General features: G+C 39.4%; 1 protein-coding gene across 2 annotated transcripts in view; it reads left to right on the forward strand.

The window, feature by feature from the left end:
- The window catches only part of SLIT3 (slit guidance ligand 3), a 518,327-nt gene that overhangs the window by 339,645 nt on the left and 153,584 nt on the right, over nucleotides 1-25,098 (forward strand). For both annotated transcript variants that reach the window (XM_030504413.2, XM_030504412.1), the window contains 3 exons: nucleotides 4,679-4,750; nucleotides 10,980-11,051; nucleotides 21,076-21,147. In XM_030504413.2, the coding sequence (XP_030360273.1) occupies nucleotides 4,679-4,750; nucleotides 10,980-11,051; nucleotides 21,076-21,147 (216 nt within the window). The remainder of the gene's footprint in view (nucleotides 1-4,678; nucleotides 4,751-10,979; nucleotides 11,052-21,075; nucleotides 21,148-25,098) is intronic.

The following is a 25,098-nucleotide window of genomic DNA, read 5'->3' on the forward strand; positions in this document are numbered from 1 at the left end:
AGAATAAAGCTTATATTTCAAACAAAGTGGCAGGAAAGGGGTCAGGACAGGGATCAAATCTAGCCCATATTGGTAGTAAGACAACCAGATTTTAAGTGTGTTTTTTTCCTTTTAAATGTTGAATATATAACTGTGGACTTGTCTTTGTCAGACTCCAAAATGTAAAATAAGATGTATAGATGAGATAAATGTAAGCTAATGGTCCAAGCAGCTTTTATAACCCAGTTGTTCTCATTCCTTGGCAAGGAGGAACAGTCCCTTTCTTGATTGTTATGTGCTCTAGACGTTTCTTCCTTCTTAATATAAACGGCTCTCCCCAGCCCTGGGCTTTGTCACTGTGGGGGATGCACATGCTGATTTCCCCCAGACAGTCCTTAACCAGCTCTCTGCAAATCCCTGCTAATGGGACAGGAGAGAATGAGCGGTTCGCCCTTCCCAGCAACCTTCACACAGGTTGTGTGCATCCTGCCAGAGCCGAGTGTGCTACAGTTACTGCTGCACACTGATCCGATCTTGTGCTTTCTCTCCATCGGAGATTGCTTTTGGTTATTGGCTGCCTGAGTGATGCGAGTCCGAGAGAGCCCCTGCCCTGGGAGCAGAGCGACATGATCCAGGGAGCAATCCAGCTCATTCACTCGCTCCCAGCAGGGAAGTTCATGACTGCCCAATGCAGAGGGACGTTTCTGACACGTCTCAGGCAAGAGCTCGCTGGCACTGGTAATAGAGCATGGCTGTCTCATTTGTAGGCTCTATTCACCTGACAGCTAAGAATTATCAGTACTGATGCTTCAGTCCCTTTCTCTTTTTTCCAAGAGAGTGATTTGTCTATGTTATGGGTAGGTAAGCGTGACAAAACATTACACATTAGCAGCTGAGACAGTGTTTGAGATGGGAAAATTGCTAGCAAACTGCTCCATTAGAGACCCAAATAACAAATTCTTTCTTTCCCTCAATGAAAGAGAGATAGTTAAGGTCCAGATTAATTTGTCTGTCTCCCCACTCTGCAGGGAGAATCGCTTTTCAAGACAAATGGCTTCGTCACTCCTGAGCGTGAGCTGGCTCTATTAAGGCTGCATTAGGCAGAGTTTAGTCCTTTGTGTTTTAGCATCCTGGGTGTGAGCAGTACAGGCACCAGATGAGGAGGTGATGAAAAGATTTGCACCTCAGTGAACTTTGGGATGTATTAGCATGGGAATTTGAGTGCTTATTCTTTACTCTGGGATAGTCTTTCAGATTTAACTGTGTGGTTTCCCCCTATGTGTTTTACTATTTTGTTTTTCCAAAAAGTTTACTTTTTGCTCTCATTGCTGCAAAGTCACTTAAACGGAGTGGGAAGGAGGATGACTTTATCCTGTCTAACATTATGTTATTACAAGAAAAATGCATCTGAATCCATTGGGCCTTCATATGTTCCAATCTCTGATAATATATGAGAGAAGAGAAAGGAAATTGTTCTTGTCCTTTGATGTTGTTGTCAAAGACTAAAATAAAGCTTTGAGAGGCAGACAGCATTGCTGTGTGTCACAAGGGGGGAGACAGGCTTCAGTTCATCTGAGTGATACAGCAGGCAGCAGGCACAGTGAAATGAGTGACCGAAAGGAGGAGCAAAAGCCCCTGAGAGGTTTGGACGTGGCCAGTGGATTTCATCCATGTTGTGAATTCTATTTGTGGGTCTTTTAAATAGATCTTATTATGAAATACCAGGGGAGAATTTTATTGAGTTGTAAGAAATCTTGAATGTGATAGTTCAAACGATCAAAATTTAGCCTTTTAGAGCTGTGCCTCTTGTACAGAGTTCTCAGGTGAGTTTTACAATTCTTTTATAGTGTATTCTGGTGATACACAAAAAAAAAATGAACTCACTGATGCTGCTTTGCACAAGCACAGGTGGGTTTATAACATATGACAGCACTTTAGAGTATGCAGGGCTAGACCATGAAATACAGTTTTCCAGGGGTCATGTTGTCGGTAAATGAGGTAATTTTCTCTGAAATAAAACGTGGCTGTAAAAGTTAGATTAGCTTTTCACTAAAAAAATCACATTACTAGGTAAGAACTGTTTTTCACTTGGTTTGAAAGATGGCACCTCTAGCAGCAGTTTCCCATTATATTGTGAATAACACCGCTTTATAATTAAGCCTTCATCACCTTGAAATTGCCAGCACCCCTTCTGGCAAAAGCTGGTGTTTCCTAGGGATCTTTAAGCCTGTCTTTCAGATGTCATTTATGAGCCCAGATGAGGTGAAAGCACAAGGTATTAATACAAATAGTTTGCTTTCTACTGTCTTAGTTGTGTAACTGCATTGTGGTTTTCAGCCAGGGCCTGCCAATCTATAACATGCATTTATGGGTCAGATAAGTACTTCATACTTTTAAAATACCTGATAATTTAATGCTCCAAGACCAGTTCCATTTTGTGCCCAAGCTGGAATCCACCTGCAAACACATCCTGATGAGAGCACACAGTACTGCTTGTTGCGTCTCTGGTAGTATCTGCAAGATGCAGTGTGCTGAGCATAATGTGTTATGTGTAGTCTTTAGGCCTTCATTTACAGACAGCTTCAATAAATAAATGTAAGGTGCTAAGGTGAAAATATAGTAGCAGATGACAGCAGCCTTGTCCGCCTATTTCTGTACAGGCCATCTGCTGCAAATTGTGTAGGAAAGGGTGAAGAATCCAGTTCTGCCTCAGAAAGTGGCTCTGAAACAACTTCCTGTATTCCTCCCCACCTGCTCTAGAAAGTTCTTTATTTCTTATTACTCAGGATCTGTGGTATTCCAATCTTGGTTGCTTTTGCCTTTGAGTCACTAAAATATCCTTAGAATTTTCAGTGATTACAAAAAAGGGGTCATGTTTCCTGCCCCCCACTCGATCTGACTTTCCCTGTAAGAACTGCTATGCTGTGTCCGTGTGCAGTGTGTGTGAACCCCCAGTTTCAATCCTCAAGGCAAGGGAATTGGACAGGCATGACCCTCCTTTGTTCCTAGAAGTGTCTGCATAGAAATACTCGGGAGGAGTTAAACATCAAACTGGCAAGCTGACAAAAAGCCTTTATGGGAAGAGTATGTGTACTGCTAATTCTGGTGACAAACACCCAATAGTAGCGTGCTGAAGCTTACAGCAATTTGCATGTCACTGTGGACTTGCCAGAAATGAAGCATGTTATATTTAGACCAACTGGAAGGGAAATCTCAGGCACTAATTCAAATCACAAAACAAGGAATAGAATTAACGCTGGTCACAACCTTTAAAATAGAATGCTACAGAAATAAAAGAGTGTGTGCACACTGACTGCACAAGTTGACTGTGCAAGTGTCACAATATTCAGGACTTAAATGGCTTCTTGGAGTATAACTGAGCTGGCAAAATATCTTATTTTCAAGAGGATTTTTCTTTTGTCTATTGAAAGCACAGATCAACAGAAGAAGAGGCTGTGCAAGAGAGGGCTGATGGGCCTTACACATTTTCTTTACGTTATTCCCAAGTCCTTTAAAACCCATGATTTACTTCTCCCTGCATCTCATTTTATCTCTGTTCTCGGTTTTAAAATTTCTTGTCCCCTCTGCATTGCTGCAGCAGTTCTAAATGACTGGAGTGATTCATTCTATCATTCCAGTATGTTGTTGTGTTTCAATTCCAAACCATTTCCAACTGCAGATTTTTTGCTATTGAAACTGTTTCTTTTTATGATATCTTTGGGAAAAATACACAACATTTGAATAGTAACTAAGAGCCAGGTAAAATCCAATTTTGCTCTCAATTCCAACTCTGATTGTGGAATTCTAGCTGCCAGGGTCTTTTGAATTCATTGTGTGGGGATCCAGTTTTACATTTGTAATTGAGATGATCGTTTTGGGTTCATTTGAGGCTAAGACAGTCCTTTTAGCAGGAATTTGGGGAACTTGCTGACAAAGACTTGAAAATACTTCTGGGAAGGAGTAGGAATTAATCTTAGTGGTTACTGTATGCACTATCTTAAAGCTGCTGTGTTTTATGTTAGTGGTACATGCATTTATGATAGTTCATAAAGAATACTTTCAAAACAAAGCTCAGAAATGAAAACAGCAGCATTTTAGTGTAGCCTGGACCATATATTAGAACACCTTCAGTATTTGGTAGTTAAAATAGGAAGATACAGTCCTTTTTGCTGTGCCTTAACATAGACTCTTCCCCTCTCCTTAAAAATCCAGATTCTTAAATCAGGGATTTTTGCTTTATTTTTCAGCATGTTCCCACAGATTGCTGCTACTGAGTTGCTCTGATAGTATTATTAATCTACTTACTAAGCTGTCACAACATAGCATAGCTTATAGTTGAGCTAGCTGAGTTCTATTTACAACAGCTAGTCAAGGAAAACATCTGCATTTGCTACCTTAACTTTGATTAAGTAATAATACACCTACTATTTTTTATTAATTCCATGAGCTTTAAAGGTGCAATGTCTATAGCCTGTGACTTTTTTTCTGTACAGATTTAGTGTAGTCAATGAGATTATTTTATTTTCAAAGTTATTTTCTCAGTATTTTCTCCATTTGGTGGCTTTCAAAAGAAAAGGCTGTTTCTTATTAAAACTCTATAAAATTGGTTTATATTTATATAAAACTTGCTATCATATTTAATGTCATTCCTGTCCTATAATTGTGTAGTTAACATGCATATTACTTTGTTTGTTTTCAGACGTTTGGAACAAAACCTCATCAAAATCATTCCCCCTGGAGCTTTTACCCAGTACAAGAAGCTTAAGAGAATGTAAGTTTTAATAAGACCAACATGCAAGAGCAATCATGAATCTTCTTGCTTCAAGTTCAGTATCTTTATTTTACAAACATATTGGCAATTTCTTGTTGAAATCACTGGGGATTGCACAAATAATCTCTTCCAAGTGTAAGCAACAATGGAATTTGGTTCAGGATGCCTAACCGTGCATGAAAGCCTTAATAATACTTAATTTCATTTCCCATTATAAATGATGTGAGCTAATTAGCTGTTAGTCTGTTCGAACTTCAAATCTGCTTCCTCAGAAAAGACTTTAAGTTCTATTTATTTCCATCATTCTTTCTGGTATCTGCACCACTTCAGTTTACCTGACCCTAGTTACAGCAGGAGTGCCTGTTCTTTCAGAGTAGTTAAGGTTTTTTGTAGTGCATTTGATATCTTGATGTTGAAATGGTTTGGCTGTTTAGAAGAAAACAAAGACACTTGCTGGAGCCTGTTTTCTCTGTTTCTGAATCACCAGTAGGGACCCAGACAATTCTTTTCTCATTAGCTCTCGTGTTTTCTCTTTGGATTTAAATAAAACAATCCTGATTTGTAGCAGTGCTCTCACGCAGGTAACCTGGGCATTCCGCCTGTAGGCCTTTCTTTTCATTTTTAACTGATATATGAGAGATGTTGTGACAGTGGTACAGTGATAGAGACAGTGGTAAAGCAAGTTACTCCCACTTCAGCAGATTATCAAGTTAATGATGGGTACCACTGGACCAGTAGCTTCCAGAAGTCATTCAGGCTTTGTTAGCTCAGTGCTAAGACTGCTAAAAGGGTGCCTTTACAGTTCGTGTTTTCTGATGTGAACAATACTTACGGGATTTAAGAAACTGTCAGTTTAGTTCACAGAAGACACAGGATTATCAGATAGCTAATGCTTTTGGAAACTGAAATGATCTTGCACTGTACTTTTGGATTTAAGAGTAAAATTACTGTTTGCCAGTCCAAACTTATCCAGTTCCTAGAGCTGGAGAGCTGTAAATATAGATCTTAATATTTAACAGGCCAAATCATCAATCTTATAGAGTCTCTATTCTTCTGTCTCACTTTCAATATAGCTGTATGTATTTTTAAAGAAGTACTGTATTAGATAGCAAGACAGTAATTTCAGTGAAAAATGATGGATCCCTTTTCAGTGACCTAACTTGTAACTTTTTCATTATTGAAGTCACTACTTAGTTCTTTCTGAGGTATGACTAGTTTTAGATTTTGGCAATGTTTTACCATCCTTTCATTTTTCATGATTGGTGAACTCTGGTTTTATGGGAACTGACAAAAAAAAAAATGTTCTTTAACTTGACTGGCTGCTCAGCCCAATGCAGCACTTACTATGTTAGTGATTAATGTTAGAATTTCACAGCACAATTCCATTAGCAAGTTGTGTTAACAGCTTTCTGGAGTATAATTGGCTACTCATTGAGATCTGAACTTGGAATTAAGTAACAAGTTACTGTGCCAGATGATCTGTATCAAAGCTTAGTTAATGTGACAGCATTTTGGGATAGATACTTAGGCTGCAGAATGTCCCATAACAAACATGATGCTTTGCCATTTGGCTATTGACCTGTCTCCTTGTTAAAGTTTCATTCCTGCTGGACAGTGAGGCTCTAAATGGGCATCACTGTTGTTCTATAAAGTTTAATTGAGGTCATTTGTTTCACTATTCGAAGAGACTATTGACATCCTCTTTACAGTGCGCAAGATTCCTTGTGGTTTTAACACAAAAATATACTTTGGTCAAAAGACTACTCTTCAAACAAGAGAGTTATCCTTCCTTTTCCTTATAGAGGAAGGACATGTTCGGAATCACTGAAGTCATCAGCCTTTTTTCATTTCTGTCACTTTGATTTCAATGAGCAGTGCAATAGCATGAGGAGTATTGATTGAATTCGTTGACGCCCTACTCGGAGTACAAGTGAGGAACATTATTTTTGTTGTTGTTGTTATTATTATTAACCATTACGTGTAATAATATTTTAATAGAATTTAGAGGATAGTACTGGCATAACATTGGGAATTGTATTGTCTTTTTCTCCTTCCAGTGAATAAATATGCAAGAATGTTAGGGATGATGGACTGCTCACTTGCAGCACTCTCAATATTTTGATACTGAGTATTTCCAGCAAGATTATGCAGTTTTCTTTGCTTAAATAGTTGGATAACTCAGAATAATGTTTAGGTAAGAGCCAGTTGTCCAAGATAATCTTTATAAGATTTCATAGTAATATGTCAAGATGATAGCAGAAGGTGTGTGTATATGAATTCAAGTGTTGCATTTTCATCTAGCTGAATTTGCTGTTTAGAATGTCTCTTCAGTAGCTTCCAGGGTGGAAGAGTTATTTTGGGGATTGGGTTTTAGCAAAGGAGCTGAAATCTTTTGTGTATTGGACTTCATCATGATTGCCCACATCTTCTCACACATTTAATTGCATGAAGCTCAATGAATCTGTCTCAGCAGGAACATTTGACACAGGATTTAAATATGCAGTTGAATTTTATCATCTGGGATGATGGTTCCCCTGATTTTGGGGTGAATGTAACAGGTCCTAGCTCTGTGCTCAGTTGTTCAAGGGCTTCAGAAAAAGTTTGAGGGGCTTGAGGGAGATAGATATATCCCATCTCCAGAGACAGTTGTTGTTGTCATTATGGCATGGAGTATCCAAGCCCAGACATGCCATTTTGAATTAATTTACACAGCAGTTGTGCTTGTACCATAGTTCTGTAACTTCTAACCTAAGAGTTCCAAAGTTTATGGCATCACCTCCCATTTTGTCTGCTTTTTTGAGGCTTTTAACTAACAAGTTTGTAACACAAGACTAAAAGCCAAGTATGTAGAGCCGCTTTGAAAGAAGTAGTTGTACCTCTTTAGCTCTGATGCTTGTAGTGGCATTTCACGTTGTCAGATTAATTTTATCATATATTAGAAGAAAATACATTGAGATTTCACAATCTTTCCGGTAGCTCTGTGGCGTTGCTACTTTTGTTAAGCAGCTCCTAAAACCTAAACCACATATGACACGGATTTTTGCTGAGTACTCTTGTCAAATGAGAACAGCCCATTTTACATGTTAGAGATAATCAAGTAATCTGTTTCTAATATGTAAGTCGACAAAGAGAATATTTATCCAATAGTTTTCCATTTGACTGCATCTAAAAATAAATCTGTTTCACAAACAGAACAGATGTGTTCTGTTTACCTTTTACAGTAAAGACATTTAAGCCATACAGTCATATGTTATACAGTGACTCACAGGGTACCCCTGCTCCCCTGGTGCAAAGTCAAAACCAATTTATGTCCCTAAGTGGGAACTAAGCACAGCCACCCTCCAAGGTGTGTTCAGCAGCCTTTTGGAAGATCTCTGCTGTGCTGTCAGAGGTGCAAGGAGACTAGAATGAGGTGACTAATGTTTCTCCTGCCTGGGTGGAATCCTGATAAGTTTATTACATTTCCAGCTCAAGAGCCACATTTCCACAGGGTGATTCAGAGATATCTAAAGTGTGAAGATGAGCTGTATGTGATCTAAATTGACTTAGTTGTGCAGGTTAGAAAAACCTGTATCTCTTTGTCTTGATGTAAATCAAGCACAGAATAGGATGATCTCACCAAAGCAGACCCAAAGAAGGGAACAAAAGTACAAGGACTTAATTGACTCCCTTTGCCTCAGTCAAGTCAGAGGGAGATAGAGCTTCCTTATCCAACAGCAGTGGAGCTTGGGCTCTAATGGAAAGGAAATAATGTGTCTAATTATCTTCTAATGCTGATTGTAGTACATCTCCATGAAGTGAGTGAGTGTCATCACCCAGCATGGCATTTATGCACATTCAGGCACCATTAGTTATACACTCATTAGCATCCGGACATGGGGAGAGACAAAGGATGAGAATATTGAAATGTAGCAAATCAAAAAATAGTGCTGAAATACTTGTTTCAGAAACCAGATGCCCTTTTTCAGATGCTTGTCATTGTTCAGCAACTCCTGATTTCATGTGATTGTAGTAGGTTTTAATATGTTCCTCAGTAGATAGTGCAGATTCACCTCACACTCTGCTTACGTAAGAATTACTAGATAAAAAGCAGCAAATGCTACCAGGCACTAAACAAATTTCACAAAACCCTGTATAAAAATAAATATTCCTACTTTAACTGTCACAAATTTGACTGCTGTGAATTGAGCTGAAGAACCAGAAAGCTTCATTGAATGTTTTCCTTGTAGGCATGATGTTATAATAGAAAGCATCAGTAGATTGCATATAGTTGTTTCACAGGCTTTATAAAAGAAACAAACCTTATAAAAGAACCAAAGAAAATCCCACTTTATGTGGCTAGAATTTAAAACAGTTAGAGGACTTCATTAAAGTTTTAACCAACAGTATTTGTAGGTCAAAATACGTATAGAATGGAAAACCTTCCTACTTTTGATTCCTAAGTGATTGTTCAAGTGATGTTTATTTAGAATCTGACGGGGATCCTTAGCACAAGCCCCAGTGGAAATAACAGTGAAGATGTACATGAAATACTGTATGACTCCAGCTTCAGCTATCAGTGTAAAGATTTGATACTACTGGTACAAGCTGATACCAACTGTCAGTGAATGCAATGAGGTGGCTGGAAGTTATGTCTGTAGCTAAGCACCTGGTTGAACTGATTGACAGAAAGATTGGATTGCAGTGACAGCCATGATAAGAACCATAGAATCAACGAGTTTGGAAAAGAGCTTCCAGATCTTCAAGTCCAGCCTTTACCCCAGCGCCGCCAAGGCCGCCGCTAACCCATGGCACTGAGGCCTCGGCTACACGGGGTGTGAACACTTGCAGGGACAGTGACTGCAGCACTGCCCTGGGCAGCCTGTTCCAAAGCCTGAGCACCCTTTGGGGAAGGAATTGTTCCTAATCTCCAGTCTAAACCTCCCCTGGCTATTTCCTCTTTCCTGTCACTTGTTAACTGGGAGAAGAGACCAGCCACCTCCTGGCTCCATCCTCCTTTCAGGTAGTTGTAGAGGCACCCAGTTCTGAGCACCTGGGTCCCAAGTGGAGTAAATTTGTCTCCATGTATAAAGAAATTGTGGCATAATCTGTATTTATCTTTGTATAGGTGCTTGGTTATAATTAAAATTGAAGGGTATTTTCCAAACCAGGAACACACTTTCCCCTGAAAATGGCAATCTGAAAGTGTCTGAAAACTCTAGTGAGACTTGGCAGTGCTGTGTCAACACTCTTCCCTCCTGGAATACCAGATCAAGGTCATGGTAGAGTTTTGTGCTGCTTGTTTTCTCTAGGCCATTAAAAACCAAACTGGTCCAGTGCCAAAGTCCTCAGTGGCACTGATGCCTGCTTTGGACTTGGGGTCTGAGTAGTTTGTTTCCCATCCTCTTTCCTATTGGTATTAAATAGAGATGGAATGGGAAAAGAAAGCCTTACCTCAGAAGAATTTTCTCATCCTAAGAATTATTGATACTGTTTTATATAGATTGGGACTAGCTTTTAATGGACTTTCCTAGAGTTTTGATGGGAATTTTGTTTGAAAATACTACGTTTCTGATATTTATGCTGAATATTTTCATCTTTACATCTTATTTATGACAAAGTTTATTATTGTAGACACATTCTTGCTGCCTCAGAAGCCATTACCCTGGTGCCTATGCTATGCTGACGCCATTAATCCCACCATCTTCCTTAATGCATGTCCTGCCAGTACGTTCCAGCTACCTTAGCACCTTTCCTCACCTTATCTATCATTTCATTTACAATCAAAATACGATCTTCTGTACTGTTATAAATTTAGCCTTCTACGCCTGCCTTTAAACACCAGACAACCTTTATGCTTTGTCACAGGCTGCTCCTCACGCTTGAGGGCCACCCCACAGAGTCACAATGCGATCTCCATTATTAATAGCTCTTAAGATGGTTTTATCAATTTCACTGTTGTTCTTCAAAGCTCTTCATGAAGCTCTTTGTCTCAATGTCCATAAAATGAAAGACCTGACTAACAGGGGAGCTGCTTATTTATTGAGGCTGTTGTACTGACTGGTTTTCTTATAGTTCCTGTAGTTTGCTGATATGTGTCCTTACACAGTTCATAATTCCTCCAACATAATATGATAGTTTAGTTCTGGATTTGTATCAGGTACCTTCTTCCAATAAACTACAGCTGAAATATTTTCATCAAAATCCTGTGTATAATTTTTTTTTGTTTCATTCTCCCTTCTCTTTACAGAGACATCAGCAAGAATCAAATCTCTGACATTGCGCCTGATGCATTCAAAGGCTTGAAGTCTCTCATTTCATTGTGAGTAGAAAATAGAACTGAATGGGCATTTGGGGAGAGCTTGCATGTAAGAGAAATAAAGATGATAATGTGCTGTCTGGGAGAACTTACGTTTCTGTGTGCAGTTGCCAGCTGTGTAAAGCGTCTGATCTTTTGCAAATGAAACATTGGTCACAAAGGTTAGGAGGAACTGTTTACACATCTCTAGTAAGTTCTTTTGTGGATGAACACCCAAGGTTACTGATTTGTTCACTTCTTCAAACCAGTGCATTGGTTAATATGCTGTACATGTGCACCTGCAGGCTAATCCATGGCCCCCAACTCATCATGGCACACAAAACCCTCATCATAGCTCAGACACTGTTTGGTGGTGTTCATCAGGGAGGAGTTAGGGGGAATTCTTCCATACTGAATTTTTCTTCTGTATTAAAGACCTGAGATTGCACTCTTTTGTGAGTTTTGTTTGGGTTTTGGGTTTTTTTTTCAAACTACTGAGGGAAGAACCTAAGCTCTTAAGAAAATGTTTCTATTGCTTAGCTGTAATTACTGCTTTATTAATCTGGAAGGGGACTAAAATATGACTCCATACAAAAGATGAAAGGAAGGCAGGATCTCTTGACAACCATTCCTTTCTCTTTATAGAACACAGACACTGTTTTAGCACCAAGTTGAGTTTAAATGCAGCTGTATTTCAACCTAGCTACCCACAGCACTATTAAAACAGTGGAGCTTTTAATGGGTAAAAGGAGCAATACAAGGTCAGAAGCTGCATGTGGAGAATGAAGTAGAATAGAGTGTTAGAAAGAGCCCTAGGTTAACCGAAGAGGGTAAGCTCAACTGGAATAGTATTTGACTGCATGAATTGTAAAGACATTTTAAAAACATTTAGCTCATTAATATTCATGTAACACAGTTTTATTTTTAAGGATGCAGTTTATTTCTAAAAGCTGCCATAATTTTATTCTCTGAATACTGGAAAATTCAAGCCCTCTATATAACTTGTTGACTGGTGCTAATATTAGAAGTTCATTCAGTACTACATGTATATGTTGCAGTACACTCTGAGCCAGATTGCAGAAGGATGGGCCTTTTTTTGTGCCCTGAATCCAGCTGGGAGAATGCCAGAAATATATATTAAGTGTTGCTAGCCTTTGTTGAGTAGTCAGGGCGGTGTTATTCAACATGCTGTGGAAATGGTCAAATCTCCCAGTGCTATCTGGAAACGATTCAGTAAGAGAATGACATTTACTGAACACTACAGTTCTGGCTTAGTATGAAACTACTGCTGATGTTGCAATGCTACAGCTTTCTGGTATTGGCAAACCTTCTGGCTAGGAGCAAGCTGGACAGGCAAGACATTTCTAGTGGGCTTGACTTCCCAATGCAGAAGTTATTTAGCTTTAGCTGTAGCTAATTCAGATACTCCCAGGTGGCCTCAGGAGTGGGACAGAACACATCAGAGTGGACAGAGAGGAAATGAGAATATAAACTGGGTGGGAATTTATAGTGTTTTGACTTGCATACAGAAGCAAGTGAAATGACTCTGTATTCTCTGCCCAGTCATCCAAAATGATATTTTAAGTAAATGATGTTTAAATATGTTTATATCCAAGTGGGTAATATAGTGCTTAAGTTAACGGTAGGAGGTTCCAAGCGGGAAGAGAGACGGGAGAGATGTGAGATGCAGCACAGGAAGGGAACTGCCTCTGAGCAGTCTTTCCTTTGTTCAGTGTTTGCCTCAGTTTCCTCCCTCGGCAGCCACACAAAGCTGGTGTAACACACAGTCTGTTTCTCGTTTGTCTGGCAGACTGGTTTCTAGGACAGTATCGACTCCAGCCTTGAAATTGTCAGCCTCCTCCTCTAGGTTCAGTTGTCCATTGTGCTTGCCATTGGCTTTTACTTTCTTTTGAAAGGTTTTACTCTTGCTGTTCATTGCAGGTAGGTCTTACAAGTGTTTTCCCTATGATTGATAAACAAGAGTTAGTTTCACCCAGACCTCTGGCAGGTTCTTCCCTGCTGGTCACTTGTGTAGATGTTCCAGTTTCTGAACCCTAGATATCATTATGGAGCCAGATTATCTGCTCTTCTGCAGAATCTGGGTTTCTCTGAAGAAACCTCCCCCAGGTTTCTACTTCTGAAAAGTAGAGGATCTTCTTTCATCTGATCTCTGCTCTAGCCACCAGTGCAGTTCTGTCAACCGCAGAAAGACAAGTAAGTGCAAGAGAAGATGACTCCTTTGAAGTGCTAGCTCTCCCATGAAACTGCCCAAGGGGAAAGAACAAGGAGGCAGAAATGAAGTAAGAGGGTTTGCTTACCTGTGTTTTCTCTTTTAAGCGGTTCAGTCTTTTTGGCGCCTGAGGCCTCAGTACCTTTAGTCAGCTGCATGCCCTGAAGGAAGGCTGCTCTGCATACAATGCTTCAGCTCAGTGGAGAGAAACTGTTATTTTTCATATATGTAAGTCAAATGTGGCTGGTGGCATACATTTTAATGAGACACCATTGAGGTTTCATCTCTGCCAGAGCAGCTGGACTTCTCAGCTAGCTGAGTTAAAATACGAAGAAAGGAGGGGAAAATGCTAATGCACAAATGGAAGTAAGCAACTTGGTTTTCATTAAAAATGAAGTACTGCTGTAGTGCCTAAAATCCGTGCTTCTCCCTCCCGCATTATTCCCATTTTCTGCTCCACCCTTTACTCCCTGCTCGCATGCAATTGCAGTGCTCCCTGTGGGTCTAGGAGAGTGAAAGTGCTTCTCTGGAAGACAGCCAACATTGTTAGTCTGGCTGGCTAATGGAGCCCTATATATAGTGGGTTGCTACTCCACTTTCTTCTGAAGCTAACTTAAGGTAGTGTTTCCAGTCAGAACTGTTTCTCAGAGTGCTCTGCCTATTGTACCTATGGAGAGATGGAAGAAAAACTGGTGTATTATAGTTTTCAAAGCACAGGAATGTTTATTACAGAAGCAGTTCCTCCCAAAACGTATAAAACTTAAGTCTTTTAAAAGTGCAAAGTGATCCATATGCTAACAGGTCATAATTTTTTATTTTAAATCTATATATTTTCTGTAACAAGAAATCCATCTATGGGAGTCAGACAGGTCACAGAATCTCAACATTTTAAATAAGCCATTTCTACCTTAAGTTTTCTCTGCATTTAGCAAGAGAAAGGCAACCTTGTTCATGTAAGGACTTAAGACCTTATCTCCATTCCCCACACTCAGGAGAAAAATGTTGCCCATTTTTCAGTGGGTTTTTGTTCCCTATTCATATAATGACTATGTGGAACAAGGAACTTCCTTTTTCTTAGAAGTATTTGGGCTTTTTTCTTTTTTTTTCCTAAGGAACTGGATTCATTCTTCTTTAAGAACATATTTTCTTCTTCCAAGAGTTTTCTGGCCTTTCCTTTTCCCCTTATTGTGTCACATGCAAGTGGCACTGTGAGTCATGGTCAGCTCTGGGGCTGTGGATTTAATTCTGCTACAGTGTCCAAAGTTCCCTTTCAATATTTAGGCACTAGGGCTTAGATCTTTAGCATATTTTTGGTAGGAAGGAAACTTCAAACCTGTTTATGGACCGCACCGAAGGTACAGTAAGATCCAGGCTTTGTTTCTGAGTTGTGGAGAGCTTGGTGGAGAGTGGAGGGTGTTGATCAAGGCCTGAGGAAAAGGATCCTTAGTCTTAAAGATGCCACTGTGAGATTTGGGAGGAAGAAGTTATGTTGCATAATTCCAGTGACTCTGTTGGTCAAATAAACTGCTTGTCTATAGCAAAGCCTCCCCACTTGAAAAAGTGGAAGTATTTCTTTGTCTCAGGTGATACAAGGGTGTATACATTGAAGGCTGTGAGAGGTAGTGATAGTGCAGTGCTCAGGACCATATGAAATATTCATACTGAGAAACACAGAATGATTTGAATCTAAAAATTACAACAGGCAGCACAGATGTGAGCGACCCGTGGCAGTGTAGCCGTGGCTTTTGTGTTGGAGGGATTAGTCTTGCCATCCAATACTACTTTCAGTATAAACATGAGAACAAATAATACCCTTGCTTTGAGAAGTGTGGCAGAATTGGTTGGTTGCAAAAGAATGTGTTACCTTCATTCTAAGCAAAACTTTGAGAAATGCTCTGCTGGTAGTATGTGGTGTACATGGTTAGAATAGAGCTTTGCTGGAGTTGGAGTGGTTAATAACTCAGCACTGAACATGGAGGCCAAGTTATGAAGAGTTTCGTGTTTCCAGATTGCTGCATGCACTTTCTGAAGTAAATTAATTTTTCATTTAATCAGCTCAAAATCTGCCTAATATCAGCAAGAGGATTGTATCAGCATTTGGTTATTGTTAATAGTATCGAAGATAAATGTTATTCTTGGGGTCAGTAGACTTCCCACAAATGGAGGTTTGGAAGGCCATATCCAGACTGTCTGGGGACATTTTATGAGATATGACAAAACAGTCTAAGCCTTCAGTGTGTTAAACTAAATGAATAAAAGTTAAGACCACTGCAGAGGGAGAATTCCTCTGGTTTTGTTCATATACTGAATTAAGGTAGTGAGCAATTTAAAAAGTTAGATCAGCCTGGGCACAAAGACAAGAGACAGCTTAGATTTTGACATAGCAGTCCCATTTAGACATCATCTCCTGGGTGATGATGTATGTGGTGTCATTCATGGTGATTTGAAATCTGCAGTAAAACACTGTCTATTGCAATAACTGCCAAACTTATTTTAAGGTAACAAATTGCTTGGGATAGTTTTACTGAGATTTATTTAGCCTAACTTGTTCTGAAGAAATATGAAATAGTGCAGGGACAAAAAATTATATGTCTACGTTTCTTTCAGAGATGAGAAATTTATTGCTGTTTTTACCCCTATCAATTCCTCCTCTTAAAAACTTGAATTCTTATTGAGCCTGTGCCATGGTACGTAGTTTGGAAAATGTAATTCTTCCTAGCAAGAATTGTTTTCGTAGTCTGAAGGAAAGTTAAAAGCATTCTGAGGACTGAGAAAGACGTTGCGTAAAGTCAAAATTTGACACTTCAGTAAGAATGTTTCAGCCAAGCCAAAATAAAGCAACACTTAGCTGGAAACCATATGGTCTAGGGTAAGGGATTCTGTGATAGGCTTTCATACCCCAAAAAAGTTCTGTGGCACCTTCCAGGGGAAAATGTCTGTATTCTGGGATCTGACTTAACGAAGCAGCTAAATTGCAGCTACATTTGCAAGTAAGGTAGGCCGAGGGACTGTGAAATAGAGACACCACAGCAATTGCTGCTTCACGGCCTCAGAAGGTGGTGTGTTCACTTCAGCGCATATGAAAGGCCATGTGTTGGGAAAGTCTTTGCAAATTGTCACATTGTTCAGGAGGTCAGAATGTCTACACACTGTGGAGAATCAGTGAGACATTTATGTTTCAAGATAAGGTTTGTTACATGCTTAATTACATTCTCACCCAAGATAACATGCTTGTTGCTATGTGTGCTTCCAATCCTTTCTTTGTCTGGTATGTCCCAAGCTTTTAGATGAATCTATGCAGTGACTGTTTTCACTGTTTAATCTTTACTTTTAACTACTTAGAACATCCATTGGAGTAATCTGCAAAACTTGAAGTTTAGTAGTGACAATTAATTGTTTAATTGGAAATTTAGTATTGTGGTTTGGAATAGATACATTTTGGGAGAATATGAAAATATGATGCCAGAAGCAGGCTTTAGAAACATAGTGCCTCATTATGACTTTTATATATTTGTATAATTTCTTATTACAGATCCATAATAACTCTTCCACTGAATAGTGTGCTTCTTCCAGAGATCTTCCCCAGTGCTTGCAGTGCAGCAGGGGGGCTGTGTTCTAGCTGTGTTGTCCTTCCCATTGTTTGGAAGGTTGATGGCAGCCTGAAAACTGCTGCTATTTGTGAGCCAGTCCACCACGTACTTTTGAAGAGCTGCAGCTTGTGCTTTGTGGCCATGCTGAAAGCATTTAGCTGAGAACTGGTGAGCTGATGCTCTACATGCTGCTCAGAATATAGCCCTCGGGTGGCTCAGCTGCCCCTGTGCTATAACAGCAACTGCCTGATGTTAGAAAAGCACCAGCAAAAAATGTGAGAAATATGAGTTAAAAATACAGTGAATGACCCTTCTCACTGGTCATTCTGGTATTAGATACACTTGCCTTGTGGAAAAGACGAGGATAATATTTGTGCACTGGCAAGTCTGATGTGTTTGCACATCCTTATGACTTGTTCTCCACTCGGACTGGTTTCCATCTTTGTAAAAGAGACTCTCGTTTGGTGAGAAAAGAAAGAAAGGAACAGTAAGGAAAAGGGTACCTATTAGTCTCTCAGTCAGTTCTGGCTTAGTCTTCAGTTACTACTTTTAAGTTTAGCTCTGTGAATATAGACTTAAGCTACAGCTCCCTTTTCTCTTTCTTCTGAAATGTACATCATGTTTAGGGTAATACCTTCTTCACCCAACAGTAAATGGTGCTGGTCAGACCTGTGGCTAACTTGGTCTCCCAGCAAAGTTAAGAAGCAAATGAACAGTCAAGAGCACACAATAAAAAGTATAGTAATTCTTTTGTGTTCTAATAAACGTCATTCTGATTCACTGATGTGCTGTCTATTGGCAGCAATTATTGAGCTGGTTTTATTAGATATTAATGTTGTTAGTGTATTTTTAATAAAAAATATTTGGGGTCTAAACTGTCAGGTGCTAGGGGATAGGAGGAGGGTTGTGCTGTGCCAAGCTTGCGCAGGAGCCAGGACACCTGCATGTCCTGCAATATATGAGAAGGGTAGAAGTGAACACACAGCTTTACAGCTTGTAATGCCATAGGCAGATCTCCTAAAATGTATCCCTGTTGGTAAAAGCATTGGAAATTTAAATGAAGTTCTTTAATTGACTTGGCTGAGGTTCCTCTTACGTGGCTTTTTGAAGTTATTTTTCTGTTTGGGGATTTGTTTGGTTTCTCTTTTCCTCAAGGCTGATGGAAACACTGGTGCATGGTGGTGAGATGGGCCCAATGACAGGACATACAGGAAAGCAGCTGCAGTAACGGGGTGTCCCTAACCTAACGTGGCCTGTCCTTTCTGCAGGCTGCCTCATTCCTAGTAGTTAGCAGTGCAGCAGTTGGTACATTCAGGACAAAAGCATCTTGGATCAAGAACCTGACCAAGATCCATATTTGTAGATATGAGTATGCTTGCCAGTCTTAGAAAAAAATGAGAACTCTGGGGAGAGCAAAAGTTTCTGTGCTTTTTATTAGAGGAAATGGAAATAAGGAGCTGAAGAAATGAGATGCAATGCGTTATGTATCTCCCCTCCCCTCCTCTTTGCTTCTTTCTATAGGACCGTTTGACTCCAGCTCTGCCATGGCAGGCAGACAATGGCATTAGCTAATTTGGCTCCATGTAGTGCTGAACATGAATATGAATTAGAGACAAGTGCCTGAGCTCTCATACTGACTTTTGTTTAGCTGTTAATTTGTTCCAGTGTTAATGTGCCACATGCACATAAGCCCAATTAGGTTAGAAAATGCTGCTTTTCTTTTCCTGGCTTCTAAAAATTGAAGCTTTATTTTACTTTGTAAGCTATTTTGTTCTGGTTTCTTTTGCTCAAAATAATGAAGAGGAGGTATAAACACATCCAGGGTTTTCAGTTCAGGGCAACACTGCACTATGACCTTCTGACTCGTAAATTAAAAGTGAAAAATTACTCCAGTAAGAGTCTTATTTTGATATTTGCATTTAGTAGTACCATGATTAACAACTGCACTGGGTGTGAGTGTTGACATTTCTTTAAGGTTTTACTTTACATAAGTGTGTTTATCTACAGCCAGGATAACTCTTAGTCTGGAATGGGGATTTTTATTTCTACTTTCCATGGGTATTTTGTAGAGCTTAGCTTCTGAACTCCTTTTCAGATGCTATATTATTATGCACGATTGATCAGCATTGATGATCCTGCTACTCCACAAAACTAAGGAATGCGTTCATCTAACATCACAGAGCTTAGAATCTAAACTTTGTATACAGGTGATGCACTTGCTAAAGTAATGTTCAGAAAGTGGGGAAACTGAAGTGGAAATATATTGGATTCTGTTGGCATTAACTGTTAAGTTAATGTTAAAATGTTAATTTTAACCTCTTAAGTATTTTATTTGCAGAAGTTTTGCTTTCTGATATAGGGGTTCACATCAGTTACTTTGTTCAGAAAGGATTCAGAGATTCAGCATTTAGATGTTGGTTTAGAGCCCAGTGAAATTCAGTGACTTGAATATTATCTCATAATTTGAAACTACTACCTAAATGGACCTGCTAGGCCTTTCAAAGCTCAGCCATCATTTCTGTCTAGTTTGGGGTAGAGTATCAAAATCCATGTACATTGCATGAAATTTTGTTAAAGTAGGAAATTGTGTGTGTCTTCTGAAGCTGAAATTATGAAACAGAAAAATTTAGTGGTACTAGCATCCATTACTCACAAAAGCCACTAAGTGGAACAGCACATTTAAAAGCCAGCCTCCTGACTCTGCAATAGATAAAGAGAAATTATGTTACTTGTGTTGAGAGAAAATAGAATGCTGGATGATCATTAGTTTCTTGAGTAGGAGTTCAGTTCCTGCTGAACTACAAAAGTAATGAAAAATGAAGTTTCAAGTTTAAATTTTCCTAAGTGGTGTTATTTTATTTAGATTCATTTTATTTAGGCTCAGAAATGAGCTGTTCTGGGAACTCTCCCACAGAGGTGATAGAGTTCCAATGAGTGATGAAGAGTAAACTGAAGTGGCGATACTCTGGGAAGGCCAGAGGGTATTGTAAATGGTCCATCACACTGAGTGTTTGGTTTTCACTATATTCAGCCCACCATAATGTTGTAAATGTTGAAAGACAGGGTAAGCCAGAATTTCAGGCAGCAGCCAAGCCTCACATGGCTAGTTGATTAATTGCTAACATGGTATTACACAACAAAACGTTAGGGAATTAACAAGTTTAGTGACACATAAGCAACAAAGTTTTGGCATGAGCTGGTTTATGACCACTTACTGTGTCCTATAGAGAGCATTGAAATTACATCAATACTGGTTTTACCTATTTGAAGTCTATTAAAATGTTTAGGTGAGGAGTAAAATTATCAGAGGGAGTGAAATCTTCTTCCCTTTTACCAGGACACACGTAAGCTCCTAACTCACTTTCTGGGTTTGACAAATTTTGCCAACTGCAGAAATGACCTAAGTAAATACTTTAGCTGTGATTGAAATTCAGGTGTGCCTGTCACATATGATTCTGCTCTCATCTCTAGGTAACGCATCTTAGCATAATGGTGGGTTTGTCTGGTTTTCCCTTTAGTTCAGTTTCTGAGGAAATGTGCATTTTTCCATTAAAAGGGAAATATTTTTAGTATTAAAAGTGAATAATGGATATCAGGTTATGTATATTTATGGTCTTTACTGATTTTTATAACCAAACTCCACCTAAATAATTTTTGAGTTTCCAAAATATATGTCTGTTTCCAGTTCAGGTTAAATTTCTTTGTATTAACTAGTTGAGATGGTAACAGCAGCTGGTGAAGCCATAATATTTTATCCAGTGATGCCTGTGTCACATTTAATGCCAATTATTATATCTTAAGAGATTCACTTACATGTAATTTTATCTACGACCAGCTTATGCTCCCCTGGCTTTTAAATTCAGTATCACTGAGCAGAATTCTAGGTTTTTACATCAGATAATGTGTCTTTCAATGGTTAAAATATTTCTAAAAAGGGTGGAAAAAAAAAAATCCCTCAACAGAATGAAAAATATTTCAGATAGGGGGTTTGGATGATATCCAGTTTCTACATTAAAAATGCTTTCCAACACCAGACGAAGCCTGAATCATAACGACTCATTTAGTACCATGTGCTCTTAGAAAAGCAAATGAGATCAGTAGTGAAATGAAATGCCCGCAGATCCTGGGCATGGTGCACAAGATCAATAAAGATAATAATGCAGAGAGGTGGGAGGACACTAAACTGGTCTGTTATTTAAGATTTATTTTGTCTTCCTGAATCTTTCAGAGTGCTCTATGGAAACAAGATCACAGAGATTCCCCAGGGCCTTTTTGATGATCTTGTGTCTCTGCAGCTGCTGTGAGTATGATCCTTTCCTCTTTATTTTGCAGCCTAGGTTGATTTACTGTTTTTTCAGCTTCTGACATTATTATAATCACCTTTTCCACTGAAAACTCGCTGGGATGTGCTAGGCTGTTGTTTCTCTGTCAGGCAAGAGGGAGGCAAGGGCTCAAGAAGAAAAAAAAGAAGGTGCCAACAGTTTTATAGCACAGTGTGTATAATGGATAATAGACACAGAGGATTTAAGCGTGGGGAGGAAATGAAGACTTGGTGAAGTCCAAGAAAGGAAATTGGGTCACCGGCTGATGTGCAGATGGGGATGTCATCTGATTGTTTTTACACCTTTAGTATTTGTGGTTGAATAGGTCCTTGAGGGCTACTGTGTCACAAGCATATGCAAGCAACATGGCAATGGGGCTTAGTTGCAAGAGAAATGATTTCACAATATATTGTTTGAGTATTTTATGCTGTGTGTGATTTAACACACAGTCATGAGCGGGGTAAGATGTATACCATACACTCTTCAGTATTTATTAATGTAGCATAACAAATTTCCTAACCCAAATGTGAAATTGCAAATTTCACTCACTCTTGTCTCCATAATCACATTGGGAACCAGTAACTCCTTCAAAGAGAGAAATCAGCCACCATTTCAGCCAGTCAATAGAGGGAGCAGAAGTGAAGTGTGGTTAATGTGTGTATTGCTAACATTCAGATTACCATGATGGATGATGCACTCAGAAAGTAAAGGTGATATACGATAAATTCGTCAATTCTCATTTATATTGCACACTACCCTCCACCCTCAAACAGTAACTTATATAAAGTAACTTTTAGATATGCTATTTTAAGCCTTCCTTACCATGTTGACATAACCAAAATGAATATCCAAAAGTTCATGATTCCCATTGAATGTATTACTCTATGCTAGCAGTCTTTGCTGCACTTACATGCTCTCTAAAAATAAGCATAGGTTTATATTAGAAATCCATGAGCAACACCAAAGAACTAAAGTCTGGAATAGTTGCTCTATATATTAAGTGAAGGACTGCTCATACATGTAATTTATCTATAAGATCTTAATTGCAAATATGGACTACCCTGTTCTAGAGACGGACAAGCAAGAGGGCGCCTGGTTTGGCTATGACAGCCCTTGAGCTGGGAAGCTGTTTATCTCCTCCTGCACACAGGCAGTTCACTCATCTTCACGTTTTGCCCATACTTTTTCTGGCAGCTCCTTTCCTCTCCCTGTCCCACCCCTCACCAATTGGTTATACTTCAGTGGCTGTGGCCAGCCTGTGCAGTAAATGAACACTGTGTGTTTAGGGGGGAAGTACTTTACCTTGTGTGAGAACATTAAGCTTGAAAGTGCTTCAAAGCCGGGACTCAGTACATGTTGATATAACTGACCTGATAGTCATTGTCAGGCTCAGGTTGTACTCAGTACAGAGAAGATGCTGCAACCAAAAGGAGAGCTAAAATTCAACTTGTCACTTTGACCTCTGAGAAAGAAACTATATTAGAAAAATCTGAGCTTTATTATAGTCTTCACCCCCAAACATTTAATGATTGAAAGTTCAAAGCAGTACACAGTTGCTCTGTCTAACCCAGGACACTTAACAGGACCTTTCCGAGTAGAAAAAAAGAAACATACACAACACATGGCTCATGGTGTCCTATAAAAATGTGGGTCTAGAATTTTTGCATAAAGCATTAAGCCAGTTTCAACTTCTTTGTATGCAAAAGTCTTTGCATGTGTGATGTATGTAGTGCTGGCTGTCAGAGAATTATGTGTTTAAGCCAAAATGCAGTCATTTTCCAATCTGAATTAGCAAAATCTATATGCCAGAGAGCCATTAAAAGGTGTCATACTTCAACCTTTTAAACATTCTTAAGCTGAGAATATGAAGATGTAAGTAGGTTGTCCATTATGGGATTCCCAGAGTATCGTGGCTCTGGAACCTTTCCGGATCTTCTTGAAAGTGTTTAAATCTAAAGTAGCTTTTGGCAAGGAGAGCATTGAATGATCATGCTTTAAGTGCAAACAAATCTCTGCACACGTTTCCAACCGTGGCTTTGAAGCAGCTATTATGGATTGCTTGTAGCATTTTAATGGATACCAGAAAAAATAAATGGCATTCATTGGTTTTAGACCTGCTGTTGAACAGTTGGAAGAGTGCCCTATGATTAGATCTAATTTAGTGTTCAGTGGGCTCTAGATTGGATTTCTTCTTATTAGTCTGGAGACACACTGATAAGAATGCTCTGATTAAGGTACCCTGGTAGCCAGTCTAATTTCCTAAGCTGAAGCATTTCTGAAAATGCGCTGGTGTTATGGTAAAGCAGGACACAATCAGCAAAGGGATCACTGTGGGTCCTCTGTAAAATCGTCCAGATTGTATTTAGAAGGAAAAAATAATTACTAAGAAATTGCAGAGCAGGTAATATTGTTATTTACTGGTTTGGATAAGACTCATCGGAGTTTCTCAGAAATGTCATTTTCCTTCTGTTTAAATATCGTGGTAGAGTATAGGTCCAGATTATTCCACTTTTATTCTGGCAGAATTGGTTTGTGGAAGTGCCTAACATCTGCAGACAGTACCACTGATGTCAGAAACACTGCAGCTAGATAAAGTAATGCTCAGCTCAGGCGTGGCAGCATCTTCAGCTGCCCCATTTGGCTTTGGTGTGTGGGAAATGAAGAAATCGGAACAAGTTTTAGACCACCTGGCTAGCATTAGAGTTCTGTATTTCCGTCATATAAAGCCAACACTATATTATATTTGGCAAGAAACTAGCCAGGCATGGTTAGATAATGAGGTTTTTTGGTGGTGGTGGGGGGGTGTTTATGTTGGTTTGTCGGGATTTTTTAATCCCCATGGGTTTAATTTAAAATGTTGCTTCTGAAGTCTTCATTACAATTAGCTATCTTAAGTAGTTAATGGTCTTCACATAAATAGTTACAATTGGATTTCTGTTAATTTGCTGATTTCCCAAATCTTATGTCTTCCTATGTATGCAATTGTAACCAGCACAGCAGCAAGCATTGTTATAGAAGTCCAACTACACATCTGTTCTGGGGAACAGCAGCTTAGATATAAGGAAGAAGTTCTTTACTGTGAGGGTGCTGAGGCACTGGAACAAGTTGCCCAAGGATGTTGTGAATGCTCCATCCTTGGCAGTGTTCAAGGCCAGGTTGGACGGAGTCTGGGTGACGTGGTCTAGTGTGTGGTGTCCCTGCCCCACAGCAGGGGGTTGGAACTAGGTGATCTTAAGGTCCTTTCCAACCCTAACTATTTTATGATTCAGTGTCATTCTCCTTATCCTGTTTGAAGATGCCAGGAGGGAGGATGCTAGCAAGCTACTGTAGCTGCTCTGCCCTAGCCTCATACATTCTTCTGTTCAGCAGGTTGGATCAAGTGTCTTCTGAGAATGTCAGGTCTATTTGGAGTTGAGAGAACTACCCTGTTTTCCAGGAAGGGGTAACTGGAGCCTGGTTTTGGTTTGGGTTTTTTTTGCAGTAAACTGAAACTCATTTCACTGGGGCAACAATCCATCCAAGATGTGAAATAGTGTTTGATTCATTATCATTATGTATGTAATTTGCATTTAAATATCAAAAGAATGAAAAGGGTTCCAGTGTAAGGTGGAAGTTTTCAAGTAACTCCTGCCCAGGAGGCCTTCGACTAACCTTGGTCTGCCTAGAAACTGGACTACATTTAAAAGTCCTTCTCGCCTGTCTTTCGATTTTCCTGGAATGTGGACAGGCTCTTTCAGGAGCCCTTGAGTTTGCCAAACCTCTGCCAGTCACTGCACAGGGGACACCACATCACACTGTGTAGCTCCTTCTTTCTCAGCAGCGTTGTGACAGATAAAGCTGGTGGGTGCTCTGCTTGCTCCCAGACGAGCAAATGTGCAGAGCCAACCTGCAGAGAAACAGGAGTCAAGTGGTTCAGGACAGTGGATAAT

The sequence above is a fragment of the Strigops habroptila genome, chromosome 12 (assembly GCF_004027225.2).
Source record: "Strigops habroptila isolate Jane chromosome 12, bStrHab1.2.pri, whole genome shotgun sequence".
In the NCBI taxonomy this organism is placed as follows: domain Eukaryota; kingdom Metazoa; phylum Chordata; class Aves; order Psittaciformes; family Psittacidae; genus Strigops; species Strigops habroptila.